The sequence below is a fragment of the Bidens hawaiensis genome, unplaced genomic scaffold (assembly GCF_021521415.1).
Source record: "Bidens hawaiensis isolate Kalapana, Puna unplaced genomic scaffold, B.hawaiensis_p1.1 tig00006805_1, whole genome shotgun sequence".
NCBI lineage: Eukaryota > Viridiplantae > Streptophyta > Magnoliopsida > Asterales > Asteraceae > Bidens > Bidens hawaiensis.
The window spans coordinates 935,806-952,814 of record NW_027491464.1 but is presented as its reverse complement, the minus strand read 5'-3'; the positions used below and the strand labels follow the sequence as shown (position 1 = coordinate 952,814).

The 17,009-nt window shown below is 34.7% G+C and overlaps 1 protein-coding gene, 1 long non-coding RNA gene and 1 pseudogene across 2 annotated transcripts; all 3 read left to right on the top strand.

The window, feature by feature from the left end:
• The first annotated feature begins 2,909 nt into the window (after nt 1-2,909).
• On the top strand, nt 2,910-7,783 carry LOC143633589 (protease Do-like 9). The gene is made up of 9 exons (XM_077101865.1): nt 2,910-3,448; nt 4,152-4,351; nt 4,442-4,622; nt 5,391-5,582; nt 5,688-5,920; nt 5,996-6,097; nt 6,213-6,263; nt 6,338-6,442; nt 7,053-7,783. Exons 1-9 carry the CDS (start codon nt 2,941-2,943, stop codon nt 7,149-7,151), a joined length of 1,671 nt encoding a protein of 556 aa, XP_076957980.1. The 5' UTR covers nt 2,910-2,940; the 3' UTR covers nt 7,152-7,783.
• Nucleotides 7,784-8,946: 1,163 nt separating this feature from the next.
• LOC143633588 (uncharacterized) lies at nt 8,947-11,253 on the top strand. The gene is made up of 2 exons (XR_013153692.1): nt 8,947-9,048; nt 10,927-11,253. It is a non-coding gene; the product is annotated as an uncharacterized LOC143633588 (long non-coding RNA).
• Nucleotides 11,254-12,533: 1,280 nt separating this feature from the next.
• LOC143633587 (RING-H2 finger protein ATL46 pseudogene) lies at nt 12,534-14,474 on the top strand (annotated as a pseudogene).
• Nucleotides 14,475-17,009: the final 2,535 nt, after the last annotated feature.

The window sequence follows — 17,009 nt, the reverse complement described above, 5'->3', positions numbered from 1 at the left end:
TCCAGTGAATCCTTCAATAGGTGGACCGCTATGGGCTTCGTCCGTCCGGACTAGTGGCCGGCTCGAGCTACCTTTAGCCAATGGGGGCCGCATACAGAATACCCGACATTACTTAGTTGGTCGTTCAAAAAAAGAAATACGGTGTGTTTGGCTTTATTGTTCTAAACTACAAAAATAGATATGACAATTATGTAATTGCGAATCCTGGATGTGCAATGTCTTAAATTAACTTCATAGTTTTTAATTATTTAAACATCCAATAAACGGTTGAATTATTATATATGGTGAAGTTTTTTATTTATATTTTTTTGAAGCCGTTCAAAAGGAAAAGAAAAAAAATATGATAAGGTTTTTGTAATACTACTAAATTATTACTATAACTAAAGGAATAAATCTACAATATTACCTAATTTTTTTATATAAATTTTAGATTAAGAAGTGTGTACTTCTTAAATAAACATGATTCACTTAAAATCATCATACTTTTTTTTTTCAAAACGTAAACTTTATGAACAACGGGCAAAAAGGCCGAAACAAGCCCCATCCACAAGCTGGAGGACAGCCACAACACCACTAACCAACAATTACATGAAAGTAAACTTACACCAATTTGTCCAATTTATAGTTTTGGATCTATGATTGTACCAAAGAAATCCTAACGATTTAATCTCGCATATAATTGAGTTTATCTTAATATCTCTCCTTTTGAAAATTCTTTCATTTCTCGCTTTCAAAAATCTCCAACACGCTATAAACATGATTCACTTAAAGCCATCTACTGGTTATTCAATGTGTTTTTTTTTAAATTATTATTCACGTAATTTTGTCCATTTTGTTGTTTAAGTTTAAAGTTTAAACACATCCAATTACGTAAAACACATTAGATCGTCTCGACAAATGAGCTGGTGGGTGGGTTGGCTATAGAGCCAGGCCAACATGTGAGCCCAAGGTCCATTCCCATGTGATCAAGCCCCCCCATATTAAATGCACAACATTATAACCCCCTTTGTTGTTTTCCTTTCGCTTCACTTCAAGTCAAACCATGCATATATATTATTATTAGATCAAAAATCTGCATCAAAGAAACAATCCCATTAATTAACCATGTTCCTCCTCCCTCATCTAAGATGTTAACTCGACACCGCAGCCATACCTTCATTTTCAAGCTTTGGCGTAATGATAAATATCGAAACTTGTCGATGGTCAATAGTTATACTAGACAAGACTAACATATACCAGTTTTGAGACAAGGGCACTTAATCATATCGTTGACCCCATTTTCATAAATGTTGCATGTGTCGTATCTCAACCCTGTTACATCAGAAATTTAAACTAAATGAGCGTTAGTCAACAACTTTTTTAATAAAAAGTTGGAACGACTCTTGATTTTGCGATATTTTTGTATCAACCTGATTTGCATGTTACACATGTATATTGGTAGCAGAACATTACAGAAAGAAACATACAAACTTGTTTTTGGTCAAGATCTTGATCTTTATGTGACCCTTTGCTGGTCCTGATATAATAATATGAGTGAAGTCTTTGATTTATAACATAATAGACAAAACACACAAGATATGGACAAACGGTAGACAGTTGGTTCACAATAGGACCACAGTTGATCATTAACCACCATTTTTTCAACAATTTGAAATTTCCTTCTTTGTTGGTCAAGGCTTGATGATAAAAGTTTTTTCCAAACTAAAATACAAATAATAGTATACAACGTCTATGTTTACGCAACATGTTAAAGTCGAGAGCCACGAATAAATCCTTGTATGCAACGTGACATGATATTGTGGGAGAGAAAAAGAGACGGCTAGAGTTTTTTTATCCTTTCAATTCATCCCTATCATTTGAGAAAAATGATTTATGGTTTCACCTAATTTTCACTTTATCTAATTCTTCTAAGTAAATTAACCCTTCACTTCACATGGCCTGTTTGGTAACTTCTTAATGGTCATTAAAAGGCTATTAAACAGTCCCACATTTAGTGATTAACTTTTGACTTCTACCTTGTTCTCATATTTTGTTCATTTCTGTAAATTGAAGAAAAAGTAAAATGTATAAATAAAAGAATAACAATATTAATTAGTTGAAATAATCAAATAAAGACGGGGATGAGATGTACAAGTGTTTTGGAAGATAACAAAAAGAGAATAGTGATTTGAGCTACTTTTGGAAGCGTTTTAAACAATACCAGGTCATTATATTTATGTGTATTTAAGAAAAGTTATTTACAATCCTAAACTATATATTATCTTCTCCTTCCCTTTCCTTTTATTTTTAAATCAATAAAATAATGGCTAACATTTTCATTATGACTAGGTAGTCGCATGCTCGTAGCTGCGCAAGTCGGCTTACGGTCAATCCCGGTTTGGAACCCCTCCGAGAGTTTATCCTAAAGGATATAAACCTTGGTTCCCAGGTCTTCCCCACGTCCTCGAAGAAACCCTCTCACATAATGTCACTTGACGCCAGTTTCATCGCCACAATAGTCAAAATTTAGAGGCTTGTATTGAAATCTCTATAATAGAGGGAAAAATAAAGAAAACAACAAGAGCATCATAACCCCATGACCTTTCAAAATAGAGGTCATGGGCTTGAGTCTCGCCTGATACAAAAATGCTATGGGTTGACCCAAGGATTTTACCAAATTGGGCTTTTGGACGGTAAGTTTTCTTTGAAATAATGATGGGTCAGGTCACTAGTGTTGTCTATGTGTTCATGGGCGTAGATGACTTTTGTCATCTGGTTACATTTACATTTTACAATCTTAGGGCATAGGTAGAATATTATACATCCACAATTTGAAAATGTAGCTCACTTGGGCTAAATGAATGGGCTTCTCAAAACCCACTTACCAACTCCATAACAATTAGGTATAATAATACTAAGCTCAAATTCCATTTCTTCACGCCGGCGTCTAATTACGTCACCATGGAAAAACCCGCCAGAAAACGTGGCCGGAAATCCAAAACCACACCGGACACCGAACCAAACCCTAACACCACCACAACCGCCACCACCGCTGACAACGCCGCCGACACCACCACAACAACCGACCGCCGCGGCTCCAAACGCCGTAGGAAAACCGGAAAGGAGAAAACCGATGACGTGGCGATCGTTACGTCACCGGAACGACGAGCGGGTAGGTACAGCGAGCATAACGGAGAGTATGACGTGACGGCGGTTGTTTCGAAGGTGGTGCCGTCGATGGACGCGGTGGTGAAGGTGTTCTGCGTCCACACGGAGCCTAATTTCTCGTTGCCGTGGCAGAGGAAGCGGCAGTATAGCTCCAGCAGCAGCGGGTTTATTATTGGCGGACGTCGGGTTTTGACGAATGCGCATTCGGTTGAGCATCATACGCAGGTTAAAGTTAAGAAGCGTGGCTCTGATACTAAGTATTTGGCTACTGTGCTTGCTATTGGCACTGAATGTGATATTGGTTAGTACATTCATAATCCATTATTTAAGCATAAGCGTGACAGTTATATGTTTTATATGTTAACGAGAAATGTGGAACATTAGCCTCTCCTAGTTTTAATTATTTTTAAAAATTGAGTAGTGTACTTTTTTTGCTAATAAGGTCTTTTCGTGTCTAAATAGGTAGACAGGTTTTTAGCACTCATTCATTTTTTGTATTTTAGTTGAAATCTTTAGGAATCTATGTGAGGTTTGAGGTGAAATAGAGTGTCTAGATGTGTGATTAAACACATTATTTAGCTTTTCTTATTTGATTGTTAAGTTAGTAGTTGGAATTTTAAAGAATTAGTTGGTAGGCCTTGTAACATGTAAGACAACAAGAAGTCATTGTCAGAAACTGTGATCAGTCTTTGTTTTTTTACTTGAAATATTAAGGGATTATTGTGAAATTTGAGGTTAAATAGGGTTTCTGGATGTGTGATTGCTGATTAAGGAGATTATTTAGCTTTTCTGATTTGATTGTTAGGGTATGATTTTTAAGTTAGTGATTGGAGTTTTAAAGAATTAGTTGGTAGGCCTTGTAACATGTAAGACAAAAAGAAGTCATTGTCAGAAACTGGCAAGAATTTTATAATCTAAAGTGGCATATTGTGGAATCACAATTTCTGCTAGTTATTTATAAACAAACTTAGTTATAAACTAAACGCTTTTACATCCGATTGCAGCAATGTTGACTGTGAATGATGATGAATTCTGGGAAGGAGTATCACCCTTGGAGTTTGGGGACTTGCCTGCATTACAAGATGCTGTTACTGTCGTTGGCTATCCCATTGGTGGAGACACAATCTCAGTGACCAGTGGTGTTGTGTCACGTATTGAGATATTATCTTACGTTCATGGATCAACCGAACTTCTTGGTTTGCAGGCATGAATACTTCCCTTTCTCTATCTTATTAAAAAAAATGTATTTGTTGACTTATAATTGCTTCTTATTGTTTATGTTCTTGATTTGCAGATTGATGCTGCAATAAATTCTGGAAATTCCGGTGGGCCTGCCTTTAATGATAAAGGAGAGTGTGTTGGTATCGCGTTCCAGTCTCTTAAACATGAAGATGCAGAGAATATTGGTTATGTCATACCAACTCCAGTTATTACTCATTTTATTTGTGACTATGAGAAGAATGGAGAATATACAGGTTGGTTAAAATGTTTAAATAACTAGGTTTTTGTATATTTTCTGGGTTAATACCTTACAAACCAACACACCTTTTCATTTTTTGTGAAAATGTTTTTCAACTGTAATTTTGGTGTTTAAAAGTCGCCGAGTTTGTTTAAAATGCTGGCATTCGTGAAATAAATGAAAAATGTCGTTTAGTAGCACACTCGTTACACACCTAGAGATAGGTAGATGGTTTTTTTTTGTTGATGTGGGTGTCAAGTAGATAGGCCTGTAAACGAACCGAATGTTCAGTAAACCGTTTAGCTGGAAGATTGTTTTGTTTAGTTTAAGGGAGTTAACATGAACATATGTTTTGTTTGTTCGTGTATGTTCGTGAATCTTCGTTTATGTTTGCTAGATTACGTTTTTTAAGATTTTTCTTCTAATTATTCTTTTAAATCCCTTTTGCTCATTACAATTTAGTATAGTTTTATGTTTAGAAATTCTCTTTTACAATTTAATCTAGTTTAGCATGTTTGCTTATGTTCAGTTATCTTCGTTTGTTTCTGTTCATGAACTGTTCATTTATGTAATTAACAAACGAACATAAACGAGCACAATCACACCAATATTTTAATTTAGTTTGCGATGACACTTCATTAAAGATTGATCCTTTTTTAAGGAAACCATTATTTTGATATTTTTCGTGCCAAGTGAAAAGTATGTTGACTTTATATTTTGTTAAGTTAGTAATCCTTGCTTTCTTTTTTCACAAAGTTATCTTCTTTTTGGATCCAATTTCTAGGGTTTCCAATTCTTGGAGTTGAGTGGCAAAAGATGGAGAATCCAGATCTTCGCATGTCAGTGGGAATGGGAAATGAGCATAAAGGTGTACGTGTTAAAAGAATCGAACCCACTGCTGCCGAATCTAACATGTTGAATCCCTCCGATATAATCCTTAGCTTTGATGGGGTCAATGTTGCTAATGATGGAACAGGTATGACATTACGTTTTTATTGTTAGCTGTTTGTTGACAAAATATTCTTTTATATGTCATTGTTTAGAATTATTTGCTCATTTTGTGTGTTATCATTGGTTATAGTTCCGTTTCGGCATGGAGAGCGTATTGGTTTCAGTTACCTTGTTTCTCAAAAGTATACTGGTGATAAGGCTGTAGTTAAAATACTTAGAAATTCAAAGATACACGAGTTCAACATTAAACTTGCAACTCACAAGAGGTTAATACCAGCACATATTAGTGGCAAGCCGCCTTCTTATTACATTATTGCTGGATTTGTTTTTACAGCTGTTTCTGTGCCTTATTTGCGGTCTGAGGTACATTCTTGAAATTGATTTATTTATAGTTATATTTTTAAAATCGCCTTTTTAAATTACATTTTCTGATTTCAGTATGGGAAGGATTATGATTTCGATGCTCCTGTAAAACTATTGGACAAGCATCTGCATGCTATGGCAGAAACTGTTGATGAGCAACTTGTTGTCGTTTCTCAGGTTAGGTTTCTTTGTATAAGTGTGCCCACATTGGTTTATATTATATGTTTTTCTGAACACAGAATATTCTGAAAATAGCGGAGTTTATATTATTTATATTATTATTAAAATTCAGGTGCTTGTGGCAGACATCAATATTGGTTATGAAGAAATAGTGAACACTCAGGTTAAACCTAAAAGATCCAAACTGTAAATATTATATCTATCATTTTTCTCACTTGTTTCTTGTGATTCTTGTAGGTTATTGCTTTTAACAACAAGCCCGTTAAGAATTTGAAAAGTTTGGCAGACATGGTAGAAAGCTGTACCGAAGAATTCTTGAAGTTTGACCTTGAATATGAACAGGTTCTTATGCAGTTTTTTTAACACCAAGTTTTCAATTTCAACTTGTTTATTTGAAAAACAAGTTATATATTATTGATAACGGGTGAAACACACGGGTTCTGAAAAAGTTAGGTACGTATGTGGGCCAAATGAAAGCGGATGGTTTACAACCTTATAAACCATCTTATTCTAAAAGTTGGATAAGTTTTTGGGCGTTAGTTACATAAGTAGTCCCTATTTTGCCTTTTTGGGTACTACGTTCCAAAAGTTGCAAGTTTGGGGTTTATGGTTTTGAAATTTGTAACATGTTTGAGGTCTAATACAAACTTATTTTAACTTTAGTTAGGATGACCAAAATACCCTTTTATAACGAACAAGACCATCTCTGTAACTCTATTCTGATTACAAAAATGGCCCTTAAGGTTATAAAATGATATTTTGGTCATTATATTCCAATTTAACAGAAGTTGGTTTTCTTTCCCACAACTTGCTACCTTTAGAATTTAGTACCTAAAGGTGTGACTTTGGTCAAACTACAAAGACCATTCCTGTAATTAACTTTATTTTCAGTCTTATTATTATTTATTATGATCTAGTTTTTCCAATGTATTGATTATTATAATGTTTGTAGATTGTGGTGTTACGCACTAAGCCGGCGAAGAAAGCAACCCGGGATATTCTGTTAACGCATTGTATACCTTCAGCCATGTCTGAGGATCTTAAGTCATAAAAACTGAGTCTGGTGGAACTGATGCATTTATGGTCTCTCATCCGTTGGACACATGGGAGTTATAAGACGTGCAACTGATGTCTGGTCTGTTGCTCATATTTTGCTAATACTGTGTTAGTTATCAGGTGTTTTCTTTTCTGTATTGTGATTTGTTTTTAACCGGTTAACTACAACGACCACAGTTTTGGACCTTTGATGCTGAGCAAAAGGGTTGACAGGTGATATGTTTACAGGCACAACTCACTTATTAAATGTAACCTTTGCTCTTGCCGTTATCCATTTAATCATATTACATTAAGTTATATAGTGGTAATATTAGGACTTTAAAACTGGGTGATGATAATAGAACTTATTTTATGTTAAAAGTAGAAGGCAATGACACGTTACCAAAAGAATGACAATAGTTATTGCTTAGTAACTCATAGTTTAGAAGTCTTGATGCGTTGAAGTATTACCAAACTTTTATTATTCTTTAAAGTTGCATGAGAATTTAGTGTAGCTTGAAATCCCAATGTGGTTCGAGGCTAGTTTGAATTGATACCTGTAATATACAACCATGCCAAACATGAACGGCATTTTGATCTTGATGAAAGGTGATGGTTTTGAATACTTGAAATGGCTTAAGTCTTTTGTTTTAAATGGAAAAAGTAATTTGATCCTTATGTTGAAAATAATGTATTATACAGGCATACAAATCATTTGCAATTATACAATTGAAAGCCAAGCTAATATTCTTTTTTATATATGTTTTCGTACACCTATTTAAACACATTTTCTATATTCAAAAGCTTTGTGAATCTAAACACATCAATAAACACAAGTACATATAGTAAATATGTAAATGTAACATAGAGTCGACTGTAAATAGTTTAAAATGATTTAATTTTCCAAACTAAACCATGGTTGGTTCAATCGGTTTTAAGATTTATATGGGTTTTATTTTACGATTTAAAAATCAAGGTTTAAACGTTCAGTTCATGATTTGGAAGTTAGAACTAGGAAATCTGGAATTGGCATTGGATTTTAATGTTTTATAGTTACTTAAATGAAATACCATAACACCTTAAGGACCTTAGAACTATCTTTCACGGAGGTTGGATCCGAGCACCAATGGAACAACCGATCAATTAACTCTGCAAAACAATAACGTTGTTAGCCTCGTCATCGGAAGTTCTTCCTGTGATTAATATTCGGAGTGAGAATTAGAGAGTGAGAGAGAGTGAATGCTTGACTCGTGTATTGTTACATGTCATTATCACGTAGAAGTTGTCTCCTAATAAGTCATAACGGTTTTCCTTCTTTCTAATTGATGGTCATTTGAGTATACACTCTTACACCTATAGTCACGTAGGCAAGACTCACGAGTGGATCTCACATGACTGAATTCGTCAAGTTCCCAACCCGGACTAGTCACACCATACCTTTTCAACACCGATTAGCGATTTTAAATTAAGCAAAACTGATTCAAACAGTCAAAACCGGACGAAGCAACTCGTAAATAAATAAGTTACTCTTAAATAAATAAATGGTGTGAATTTGGGTATACACAAACTAATACAAACTACAAAGCTGTAATATCGTTGGACGGGTAGTGACAGTGGTGAGGTTGAAAAGTAGTAAGTTTGTTTTTGAGAAAAGCAAAGCAATAAGCGTAACCGCCTTTAGGGCCACAAGTTGGTTCGTTCTCAGTAAACATAAAGCACAGTAGTGATCGTTGGATCTATTATTATTATTATTATTATTATTATTATTCAATTTGAATCATCATAAATCATAATCATAATCATAATCATAATCATAATCATAGTTTGTTGTGGAAGAATTATGGGAGCTAATCCCGAACTCGAAAGCCTCTTTCCTGAGAAAAAACGCAACAGAAACCCTTTCGTTCCAATTGGTAACATTTCATTTCATTTCTAATCCCTAATTTTTTATATTATTATTCACTTTTAGTTAAATGTTGCTGTTGCATTGGTACACTTCTTTTGCTATTTAGGATTTGGAGTAGCTGGGGTTCTTATAATTAGGTTTAATTCCTATATGTTTACTGCATCTGTGTTTCTTCATGCTGATTGATTATCTTATACTAACCGGATTAAAACCCTAATTTCATCATTATTAAAACATCAACTACTAAAACACTTGAATATTTAGGTACTAATACTAACATGAACAGTTAACTGAAGTAAGAAACTGTTCCAGTTACTCTTCCTTTAGCGAAATGCTGTTTGAATTAAAGGTGGGAATTCAGACATTGGCTCTAGGAGTTTTTCGGGTCTTATCGTAGCTTCCGCCCGGAAAAACGACTTGTGCTCAAGTCAGAATGAGGGAAATGATGGTTTCTTTCAATGGGCAGTGACACCAAGAGATAAGGCATTTCAGGATACGTTGTCGGTCATCTCTTCTTTGTTGGTCACAGGTTCTATGGTTTCTTGTCGATCCTGCTCAACCGTCTCCGGTCTCCTTGGTAGCCTCTATCAATTTCAGAGTTATGGTCATACTCAAGCAAGACTTTTTTTTTTAAATTATCCATCTAAGCCTTGATCGCTTGGATATCCTCCTTTAGAGCGACTAAAGAGTCTAATTGGAGAGAGATTGTTGCTAATTGAACAATGAGTGCATCCTTCTGATCTGTTGATGGTGGAATCGGAATCATCTTCTCATCAGGGGAAATCCGCTGGCGGTTTTTTAGGTTCGCCACATCGTCTTGGAGGGTCTGCAGGGCTTCAAGACGAGTGGTTATGCGGTTCTCCTTGCCTACATAAACATGATTCGCGTTGAACAAGCCTTTACTAATGATTTACTTGAGGCAATAGCTTCGATACATAATATAAAACTTCTGTTTTGGTAAAAGGGTATTAAAGTCTATAGCTTTGCAAAATTGAGTATTGAACAAAACATTATTGCTGATGTTTGACATAAAAATATGATATCAAAAGAAAATTTGAGCTGTGTTTGAATTAATAGTATAACCTTATAACACTGATAAATAAAACACATTATATTAATGTCAAAGCATTGGTTTATATCATAAAACATTTACCAATAACAATAATGTATGCATTTTCTTTGATGGTAATCCATTTATCAATAACTTGAGAATCTGATTTTAGCCTATTAGATCAGTATATCCACTTATCCAGTTTTTGTGTGAATACCATCAACGTGTATCTTCTTTCTTTTTAGTGGTTGCTTTGGTTGGAGAAGATTGTTAAGAGAGTCTATAAGACATAAACGTGGACATATATTTTGAGCCTCTGTGTTGTTTGCTTTATAATACTGTTACTCCTTCCATCTCAAAATGTACCTGACTGCTGATCATATACCCAAAATAACCCCTAACGAAATAAAATTTGAAAACATGTGATTCCGAGCAAAATATCAAATACATCCTATAATGATATCTATTGACAAGTATGTTATATGTTCAATAACTGCAGCCTCTGTAATATTTAACTATTTAGAGGTATAGATGATTTTGATGTCATTGTGTTCAAGAATCTGTTTTTCTACAAGTGTCGTTATAAATTACACGATGCATTCTGCATCCTAAAAAAATGTACCATTTCATTTGGCACATAGCTCAGTGGGTTGCTAATGCAATCAACAATTTTTCAAACTCAAATCAACAAGATATGAGAGAACTTTCACCTATACAATACATTAAATATATCTATAGTAAATTACAGAATGAATTTGTTGTCGGGTGCTAGAAAAGTAAATGGTTTTGTAATTTATATTTGCGATTATTTGATTTTTGGGTTTGGTTTTATAGGTGCCTTGATCACAGCTGGCGTGCTGACAGCCGGTTTGATTAGCTTTAAGCAAGGGAACTCACAGTTGGGTCAAACATTGATGAGGGCTCGTGTAGTGGCTCAGGGGGGAACCGTTGCACTCATGGTTGGCACTGCAGCCTACTACGGGGAGAAATTTTGACGGGTCTTTATTCCTTTCGGAGATTCTGCATTCGCGTGTTTTTAATGCTGTTTTTTCTTCATATGGGCTGTTAAACCGATGAATAGTTCTTTTATTGAAAATTGAAATATGGGCTGTAAACATTTGATTTGAATCCAAAAAGGGTAATAACACAGGCTTAATACAATCAGTGACTTGTGTTTTCCACACAGTAGTATTTTTTTTTCTGTAGAATTTAGAGTTGGTTAATGAAATCTTGTAAACATGAAGGTTAGTAGTTAGAAACTTTGCCTTCATGTTTTAAGGGTACAAACTCATTTCTAAGAAATGTTGTACATTGATAATTCTGTAACTGTTTGGTTGCTAGAAAGCTGCGCTGTCAACCCAGCCCAAGCTCCTCCGGGCTTGAGATTGTTTTGAGATAAAGCTCGAAACGAGCTGAGCAATAAATTAGACGAGTTCTGACACATCTTGGCTCGTTTACACCCTACTCAAACCCGTCTTGCATCTAATATGGAAGGCACTTACCACTCGGTTGTAGGCCTCATCTGATTACTAAAATAATTCAAACAAGATAAACAGATAAAGACAGTATCTTATAGATGTTGGAAGTGTCACAAATCACAATTGTGTGGCAATATAGACCTATCAGGTCTAGTAATACACATTTTCTTAATTGTCATTTTGTGAACTATATCAGCCATCTCATAAAAGATAAAGAGGAAATTCAAGTCCTTCACCCTCAACATTAGGTGACAAAAATCAAAGTCAATGACACCAATTTCTATTTTTAACATTTTATCATTGCTTCTTTTAACAAAAAGCCTAAATCGTGTGGCCTAATATTGTGTAAAACGTGGACCCGATATTTTGAAAGAAAAAGGAAGATAAAATGGAGGCCGACTAGCAGTGAGTGAGGAGAGGATGAAAAACATGAGGGTACTACCGATAAGTAGATGATATAAAAGTAATAGACTCTTATTTGAGCTAATCTAACAAGGAAACGATGACAGAATTTAAACTTTAAAAGACATAACTTGGGTTACGAATGAAATTACATGACTTATTACCAGTTGACAAAAAAGACCATGTGTCGGATGACCTATGGAGGTTTTGTCAAGCTGTTAGACTTAAATTTCACCATCTTGAGCTTCAATTTCGTCAATAAAACTTTTCTCTAATTTTTCCAATCTACAAACCTTTCCTTGTTTAGCCTCACACATTTTCTGATTGAATCGCATAAACTAAGTCTTTATCTTCTATCTTAATTTTAGTATACAATAGTTGACATTTACTCATTTAGACACTTTTGTAATTGTTTTAGACATTTACTCATTTAGAGTTTAATCCGTTTTTCTTATTTGAGAATTATTTCCCTATGTTCTTTGTTTTCGCTACGTGTTACTTTTACATATACTAGATACAAAATATTCAATTACCTTGTAACACAATGCCAAACACCCAAAACCTACAAACTAACACTATATGGTTCAATAAGTCACTTTCATGTGATCAAGTAGTTACCTTACCACAAAATTGACACGTCTTAAACAACATTGGCCACATTCACCCACCATCAATAGACCATTAAACATTACATGGTTACGTCCAACTGACACCATTTGACTCTACTGATGCTTCAATTTCACACCGGTTCAAGCCAACAACAGGGTCCACATCATGAGCCACTTTTTGTACTCACTCACTCACTCACTCACTCACCCTTATAATATGTCACCTCTGCCTTCATACTTGGGTAACCAGTAATCACCATTTACACACCCAAATTAGGGTTTTGTTTCATTTCAAGAAATGAAACTTAATTAAGTTTTTGTCACCATGTGTCTACTATTATTGAACAAGAATCAGTGGGTTGTGTTTACAATTGTCTTTTAGCTTAATCCACCATGACCCACTTACTCATCTTATGAAATTTGTTATATCTGAATGCAAAGTTTGAGGCTTTTTTGGATTTTAGCTTCTGGGTATGAATCTTTAACCATAATATGAGGTGGGTTTTTGTTGCTGAAGAACAAACACTCTTTTTTTTTATTTAATTTTTTAGGGTAGAAGTAGTACACAAAAGATCTGTTTAATGATGGGGTTTCTTGAAGAAAGATTGGTTTTTAGGCACACAAATGTGAAAGTTTCTTGGATGAAATACCAAATCTTTAAAGAAAATGGTGTGTCTAGATACCAAGAGTCCATGTCATCACCACCATTTAGTGTTTCTTTTTATAGAACATTAACCCCTTCATCACCATCATCAGGTACTAAAATCAGTCCAACAGTTCTTTTCATTATAGTCATCTTGGCAGTCTTGTTTTTCATATCTGGTCTACTCCACTTACTCTTTAGATTCTTGACAAAACACAACTCTTCCCGGTCGAATAATCGGTTTCCAGATGGTTCTCCATCTGATGCACTTCAAAGACAGCTTCAACAACTGTTTCATTTGCATGATTCTGGTCTAGACCAAACATTCATAGATGCATTACCTGTTTTCATGTACAATAAGGTTGTTGGTGCTAAGGATTCATTCGATTGCGCCGTGTGTTTGTGTGAATTCTCAGAAAATGATAAGTTAAGATTAATCCCAACTTGTAGCCATGCTTTTCATATCAATTGTATAGATACATGGCTTTTGTCGAATTCGACTTGCCCTCTTTGTAGAAATACCCTTTTTGACCCTGAGTTTTCGATGGATAACCCGATTTTTGATTTTGATGATCCGCGTGAAGCAGACGAAAGTGGGATTTCTGCTGGTTTGAAAACAGTTGAAACCGAACAAATCGTAGTTGAAAAGGGGGGGTTTTCTGTTAGGCTCGGTAAGTTTAGAAAGTTGAGTGAAAATGAAGGTGAAGGTCAAACCGGAGGTGAAACCGTATGTGAAACGAGTAGTAGCACTTTAGATGCAAGAAGATGTTATTCGATGGGTTCTTATGAGTATGTGGTCGGTGACACCAATTTGCGGGTCCCACTGGTTCATTTGAGAGACTTGCAAGATGCAAGATTTGTGAAAAATGTCGAACGAACCGATGATCATACGGTTGATGAAGATCTTGAAGGGAAAAAGATAAATCTTGGTGCCAAAACGGATAGTTTTTCTGTTTCCAAGATTTGGTTATGGTCTAAAAAGAGGAAATTTGCTAGTTCTTCTGGCAATCGGATGCATAATCCATCTTCGGTTGATATGGAATTGCCAAAAAATGGTAGATTTCGAGGTACATGAAAAAGAATTGTTCTTTTTGAATCGTGTTTTTGTTTAGTTTTCTTGAATGATTAGTCATGTGTTCTTGCTACATTTGATAATATATTACATTCTAATGCAAGATTTGTAGCATAGAGATGCTCATATTCTGTTCTTTAAATCTTTGATCATATACCTTAAATTTATGTTTAATTGTTTGTTATATATCACGTACGCTGTTAAAGTTTCAATTTTCATGAGTTTGAAGCAAGATCTCCATATGATAGGATGTTTGGAATGTGGATTCTTTAGGTCAAAATGGTCAAGGTGTTAAAGATAGGACCTTTGTTGTTAAGATTCAAGATGCTTGTACTGTCAAGACTGTAATGATTCATATTTTAACATACATGTTGGAATCTTGTAATTGAACAATTTAAGGGCAGCATAGGGCCAAAACTTGCTTTTGCTTTTGCTAAATCGTCTTTTGCTTTCATCATAGCTTTGGTTGTTTGACTTGCTTTTGTTCCCTGATTTTAACCATTTCATAGGAACATATAAATTGTCATTTTAAGTATATTTTCTAGTGATAACATTTAGGCCATGTGTTATGGTTAACGCTCCTTAAGGGGCATATTCCGCTACATCATCATCGCTTTTTTTTAGTTGAAAACATGTGTAATGGATAACGCTCCTTCAATCAATACCAATTCAAGACTCATATGGGCTTTATGGTAAAAATGTTCATGCCCTTATAATGCCCCCGGGATGGTGTATGGTCTTTATCTACCATATAATGCTCTGTTACACATAGCCTTAAAAATATAAATAATTTCCTTGTTTTTTATAATATTAAATTCATCTTTAACTATTGAAACTATTTTTAGTGTAATCACCTAATTCCTCTCATAGTCTTTAGTAGGAGTTTCAGGTTCGAATATCGCTTGTACTAGTTTTCTATCATATCCTATTAAAGTCACCGTCTAGCAAAAACTACAATTTGTTTAATCACGTTGGTATTGAGGATGCTGAATGGGTTCGATGAGTTTTATAGAAACGGGTTCTCATCTTTTAAAGAAATGCAACTAAATTATTCTATAAGTCGTTTAAGTATGTTAAATAACAAAAAAGGCTCCTAAATTTTTGTTTGTTCTATAAAATTGTTTGATAGTAAAAACTGAACTATATACATACATAGTTGAGTGATTGTAAGTTTGTTGTTTTGATAATTAGATTTAAAAAAAGTTGCATAAGTCTAAAACATTGGTCTAAAGATAGATTTACCAAAATTGAAGACACAACTAAAAGATGAAAGAAAATATGTTAGTCACATGTCAAAGTCGATAGTTAGATTGATACTTTTGGCGACTTCTTATACTTTATTGAAAATAATAATAGTTTGCCGACTTCTAATACATTTTATTATTGTTAATTAATATATTATTATTATTATTATTGAAGAAACACGAGTTCAGCTAAGGTTAAATGAGTATTTCCACATGGTGTGGTTAGCTGGAAACCTGAATCCGATTGTACGATATGCCAAGATATGCAAACGCAAAGAATGCAGAGAAATCAATCATACGGTGATGGTTAGAAGGGAGAAACGTTTTCAACTCGGGAAAGTTTCATCATCGCCTTATTGATGGTCTCTCCGTACATACAAGTGTGTAAAACATAAAAAGATAGTATATGGTTAGAGATAGTGAGAGCAGAGTCCATTAGTATTTATAGCCAGAAGTGTGGAGTGTTAATGAGAGCCTATTGGGCCACGTGTCGAGTGAATACCCAGTTTGTCCCTTTTGCAACCGCCATAGTGGAGATCATGGATGCCATGTTGCACAAGGCCCACTTCTCAGTCATATTGTCACTTTAATAGCGGCCTCGCACATACCTGTGATACAGTGTACATGAGGTGCTACAACGTTGGTGTTTTTTTTTCTGCACAGCTCTGATACTGATGATGGGCCAGATTTACCTCCCTCAGTGCGGCTTGTTGAACGTATCCATTAGGTGTGCGCCCGAGGATGTGTTCCTTCTTTGACGCCTTTTTCTGGAGAATTATTTATTTTGAAAGTTGTTGCTACAGAAAATTGGTTGATATTAAACTCAAATGAAAATGACTCAACCTTTAAATTTGTATTTATATTTAAAAATAAATATTTGAGACATATCCTCCGTATGAGACGGACGTTCTGTCACGTTATTACGTTAACGGTGCATTTAAATAAGCCTTGATGTTGGTATTTGTTTGCTACATTTGATTTGATGGTTTAAAGAAGAATTTATTTTTGTTGGCATTTGGCAATGGAGGCTGGTTTCTTCTTACTTATCACGTGGGCTAGTTGAAATTATGTTTGGACTTTTTAGCCTATGACATGGTAAGCAACTGCCTTGTCAATGAGCATCACCATCACAAGTAAGAACTCATTTATTGCGAACTTCATCTTGTGACTATTTATATTTTCATATTATGTTTTTTTTCTTGTAAAAGTACAAAAAATAATCTTTTCTACACTCTTTGTCTTTATATAATTCAAATCTTTTTTACTTTTCAAAAATATATATATATATATATATGATATTAGATATGGTTAAGTCGGTCAACCTTATATTTTCATATTACATGTTTTGTTTGCTTGACGATGACTGAGATGCATTTTGAGCCCTCTTTAACAAGTTTGATGGCTTAGGTATTCATGAAGTCTCTTAATCAGTCAGACCTCTTAATGGCCTAGCACAAGATTGCTAAACAT

Bases quoted from the DNA above. Each gene is read 5' to 3' on its own strand.
- LOC143633589 (XM_077101865.1), top strand. From the start codon at position 2,941: ATGGAAAAACCCGCCAGAAAACGTGGCCGGAAATCCAAAACCACACCG. The intron at 4,352-4,441 runs GCATGAATACTT...CTTGATTTGCAG, and splicing joins CCGAACTTCTTGGTTTGCAG to ATTGATGCTGCAATAAATTC. The intron at 4,623-5,390 runs GTTGGTTAAAAT...TCCAATTTCTAG, and splicing joins GAAGAATGGAGAATATACAG to GGTTTCCAATTCTTGGAGTT.